Below are 4,660 nucleotides of genomic sequence, written 5' to 3'. Positions count from 1 at the left end.
CACACACCACCAGGCAGTTTAAAGTGGAGGTTGACCGGTTTCCTTATAATGGCATTAAAGGTGAGAGAGAGAAAGCAGGAGGATGGGGCTGAGAGGGGAAATAAATCAGCCATGATAGTGGACTTGAGGGGCCAAACAGCTTAAATCTGTATTTATGTCTTATGGTGTTAAGCTTTCTATAATCTGTGCCATCCATGCCAGTCCGCCTGCAAATGATCACATCCCTGCTCATATGCCTAACAGCTTCTTAAACATTGCTAGCACATCTGGTTCAGGTCATCCCAGAGAAAAAAAACCCAGGTTTAGCCAATCTCTCCCTGTTTACGTCCTCCTGAACATACAATAGTACAGCACAGTACAGGCCCTTCCACCCACAATGTTGTGCCGACCCTTAAACCCTGCCTCTCATATACCCCCCCCCTTAAATTCCTCCACATACCTGTCTAGTAGTCTCTTAAACTTCACCACTGACTCAGGCAGTGCATTCCACACACCAACCACTCTCTGAGTAAAAAACCTTCCTCTAATATCCCCCATGAACTTCCCACCCCTTACCTTAAAGCCATGTCCTCTTGTACTGAGCAGTGGTGCCCTGGGGAAGAGGTGCTGGCTGTCTACTCTATCTATTCCTCTAATAATCTTGAAACACCTCTGCACTCTGGAAGATCTTCCACTCATGCGGCAACCTTGCTCTTTTACGGCAAATATAATCACTCCCCTTTAAAGGGCCTGATTATCTCCACCAAGCCTACAGGCAGCCAATTCCAGTCCTGGACCACCGTGATCCAGATTTCCAATGCACATCATAGAATGCTTCTCATTTTTACTGATGACTGGGATTGTTTTAATTTAGACTTAATATGCCCACGAGTTGGGAGCATTTCTCTATCTACCCTCTTCAAACACAAATATTTCAAACAGATTACTGGAAAGCTATATATTTTAGACAACTGCATTGATAAATTTCAACTCCAACTTATCCTCATACCCCAGGTACTCTATACTCTGGGGAATGGGCCAGTAATAAACAAATGCACAACTAGCATAATTAAAAATATTCAAACCTCCAGTGAACAAGTTCACACTATGTGAAATAGAAAAGGAAGCCCCAAGACTTGAATTTTTGAAGCATTTTAATATAAACTGCTACCAATATAAACTATCTCAGTCCCTCTTGACAGGTAAGACACAAACTCAATACTTTTGTTATACTGTTTTTATCAAGTATTGCACAAGGTAGGTACAAAATTAATATTACGATTACATTTGTCCATAATATATAGCAAAAAATTTATTTTTACTTTAAACTCTTAACAGAAAATACAAATCTTGTTTTTTTCCAAAAAAGGTGAAATTTCTACACTTTAAACAGCACTGGGGAATAGTCTGTACACAACTTGAGTATTCTGATGTCTCCGAATGTGGATTTCTTTCTACAATTTGTAAAAAAGTATGCAAACTATCGCAGCCATCACAGATCACTGTAGTAAAAAGATATAAATGCAATACCATGTTGTAGAAACAATATATACTCTGTATTTTACAAACTTCATACTAAATTAAATTATACAATTACAAAAAGACCAGAAATCCCACTTTTATTAGTGCCAATTCTTAAAACAGCCCATGTCTTGTCCATGTGTAAATACTGTTCGAGGAGGTTTCATCTCCACAACATTTTCCATTTTTCTCTTTTTAAATTTTATTTAAAAAAGGTGCACAGTCCATATAAAATCATCTTTGTGCTTGGTTGGCAAAACTAAATATTGATGCTTTTTAAATAACCAAGTGCCAAACTACAAGCTTGTAACGCCCCAATTCCAATTTTTAAAAATTATCTCAAGGGGGTAAGGGAAAACACCCTTGGGTTCAGTTAAGTTTAAACTTGTATAATCAGGGCTAAATATTTATATATAATTTTAGAGACCTCCCCCCGCAACCCTCTAATTAGCCATGACAGGTTGGAACTGCTGGTTAGAATACTGCATGTTACCAAGGCTGAAACTCAGGCCTTCCATAAAGGATTTTTCGCTGAGGCCTCCATAGGCAAACATGTCAAAGGCATTCCCATACTGGAGAGGACTGATGTTCACGGAGCTCTCCCCTGGGAATATTGCACCACTACCACCCTGCCCCTGGATGCCAGGGAAAATAAACTCCTTGGCATTAGGGGAGAGGGCTGAAGTCTTCTGCTGTTGCTGCTGGCTGCCCACACCCACGCCAAGCCCATAGAGAGAGTGCATGGATGTTGACAAGCCTTTCTGCTTCAGCAGGTTATTCACATTCAAGCCAAGGCTGGTGGGGGAGGCCCGAGCCACCTTGTTGTTACGGCCACTGCTTTTCATTTTGGTTGAGCCAAATTTTGTAGCAGCGAAAGTGGCAGTGGTGAAGGTTAAAGGCTGAGCAGAGCGAGATATAAAAGTGGGACTCACAGCAGCAGACTGACCAAAGGGAGGAGAGGGGGAGCTGGACACAGGCGAGCCCCCTGCTGGGTCACTAATTGGCATAAAGACCTGGGCCTCAGGGTTGAAGCTGTTTTTGATTTCTTTATCCAGGTCATTATTATCGTCCACATACAGCACCTTGACAGGCCCCTTCTCTCCAATCTGATAGGACACTTCAAAAGGATCTATCCACACACTCAAATCCTGAGGCAGGTTCTCACAAACATCCTTCATCTCGAGTCCACTTTCTTTGGCAGCTTGCTCAATCACAGGGTCAATGGCCTCCCCTATGTGTACGCACCTATATCCAGACCCTCTGTATGGCTTGTCTGGGTACCAGTGGCCTTCATATTTCTTCTTCAACAGCCGTTCCAGCTCCTCACCAAAAATGTTGACTCGTCTCCGCGGGAGTTTGTTGTACAAGTATGAGATAATAAAGTTGAGCGCTACTTGGATTTCTAGCTGCATAGCTACACAAAAACCAGAATGAGCTGCAAACTGTGTTGCAAACCTAAAGAAATATTAACTCCTGTCAGATAGTGTTTAGATCTCTTCAGAGTAGCTTGGTATCTTATAGTGTTGGTTAGGACGGAAGTTATGCTTCTCAGGTTTGCAATGATGCTTGTTCCTTTAAAGAGGGGAAAGAAAACAAAATTAAAGTAAGAAAACCAGGAAAAGATTTGGTGACATTTGAAAATCACTTCAATTCTCATGTTACATAAGCAGCAGCTTTGAAAAATGTGCTTGCTAAATGCAAAGGTACATTACAAGTCTTAACATAATTGGAAAGGATACCACAGTCCACCACCTTGAGCATTTTTAAAGCACTGATTCAAAACGAGAAATCAAATTAAAGCCAGATGGCTTTCAACAAAAAAAAAGTCAACAACCTTCAAAATAAACCAAGCACCTACGTCACACATTGAGCAACGGAGGCAAGTGTCCAAATGGACAAGAGCAGAGGGCAGCAACATGCAGAATAAATCAATCTCCTCAATATAACAGTGAAGGGGGTAAAGTGTGTGCTTCTGAAAGGTTATGTTTGTTCATGGAGGAGATTATCCTGCAAGGAGCCTCGGTTCTTTCATGCTTCAAGTCCCACATTGACGTCAAACGCGTGATAGTGCAGCACACAGAATGAACACGCGTCACGGGCAGAGTGAAAGTTAACCCCTGCGCTGCCACTGATCGAAGCTGTTCACGTCGGGGGAAAGCAACCCAGGGTTTCCAATTACCAGCTCCACACCAACCCTTCAAAGCAACAGGCAATTATCAAACCCCTCATTTCAGCGACAGCAAAAGGCGGTTATCTGCCGGTGTCAGGGAGGGGCATGTCTCCAAGCCAGTTGTCCAAAGGAGGGGGGAAAGGGGGAAGGTGGAGGGGAAGGGGAGGAGGGGGAGGAAGGGGGAAGGTGAAGGGGAGGAGGGGGAGGAAGGGGGAAGGTGGAGGGGAGGAGGGGGAGGAAGGGGGAAGGTGGAGGGGAGGAGGGGGAGGAAGGGGGAAGGTGGAGGGGAGGAGGGGGAGGAAGGGGGAAGGTGGAGGGGAGGAGGGGGAGGAAGGGGGAAGGTGGAGGGGAGGAAGGTGGAGGGGAGGAAGGTGGAGGGGAGGAAGGTGGAGGGGAGGAAGGTGGAGGGGAGGAAGGTGGAGGGGAGGAAGGTGGAGGGGAGGAAGGTGGAGGGGAGGAAGGTGGAGGGGAGGAAGGTGGAGGGGAGGAAGGTGGAGGGGAGGAAGGTGGAGGGGAGGAAGGTGGAGGGGAGGAAGGTGGAGGGGAGGAAGGTGGAGGGGAGGAAGGTGGAGGGGAGGAAGGTGGAGGGGAGGAAGGTGGAGGGGAGGAAGGTGGAGGGGAGGAAGGTGGAGGGGAGGAAGGTGGAGGGGAGGAAGGTGGAGGGGAGGAAGGTGGAGGGGAGGAAGGTGGAGGGGAGGAAGGTGGAGGGGAGGAAGGTGGAGGGGAGGAAGGTGGAGGGGAGGAAGGTGGAGGGGAGGAAGGTGGAGGGGAGGAAGGTGGAGGGGAGGAAGGTGGAGGGGAGGAAGGTGGAGGGGAGGAAGGTGGAGGGGAGGAAGGTGGAGGGGAGGAAGGTGGAGGGGAGGAAGGTGGAGGGGAGGAAGGTGGAGGGGAGGAAGGTGGAGGGGAGGAAGGTGGAGGGGAGGAAGGTGGAGGGGAGGAAGGTGGAGGGGAGGAAGGTGGAGGGGAGGAAGGTGGAGGGGAGGAAGGTGG

At 46.9% G+C, this 4,660-nt stretch overlaps 1 protein-coding gene across 1 annotated transcript in view; it reads right to left on the bottom strand.

Annotated features, from left to right (window-relative positions):
* Positions 1–1,133: 1,133 nt before the first annotated feature.
* tob1a (transducer of ERBB2, 1a) overlaps positions 1,134–4,660 on the bottom strand; it is a 5,510-nt gene continuing 1,983 nt past the window's right edge. The window contains exon 2 of the mRNA XM_063030864.1: positions 1,134–3,072. Coding sequence (XP_062886934.1) covers positions 1,944–2,912 — 969 coding nt within the window. The 5' untranslated portion in view covers positions 2,913–3,072 and the 3' untranslated portion in view covers positions 1,134–1,943. The remainder of the gene's footprint in view (positions 3,073–4,660) is intronic.

Source organism: Mobula hypostoma, chromosome 22, assembly GCF_963921235.1.
Source record: "Mobula hypostoma chromosome 22, sMobHyp1.1, whole genome shotgun sequence".
NCBI classification, from domain to species: domain Eukaryota; kingdom Metazoa; phylum Chordata; class Chondrichthyes; order Myliobatiformes; family Myliobatidae; genus Mobula; species Mobula hypostoma.
This window is presented reverse-complemented; position numbering and strand designations above follow the sequence as displayed.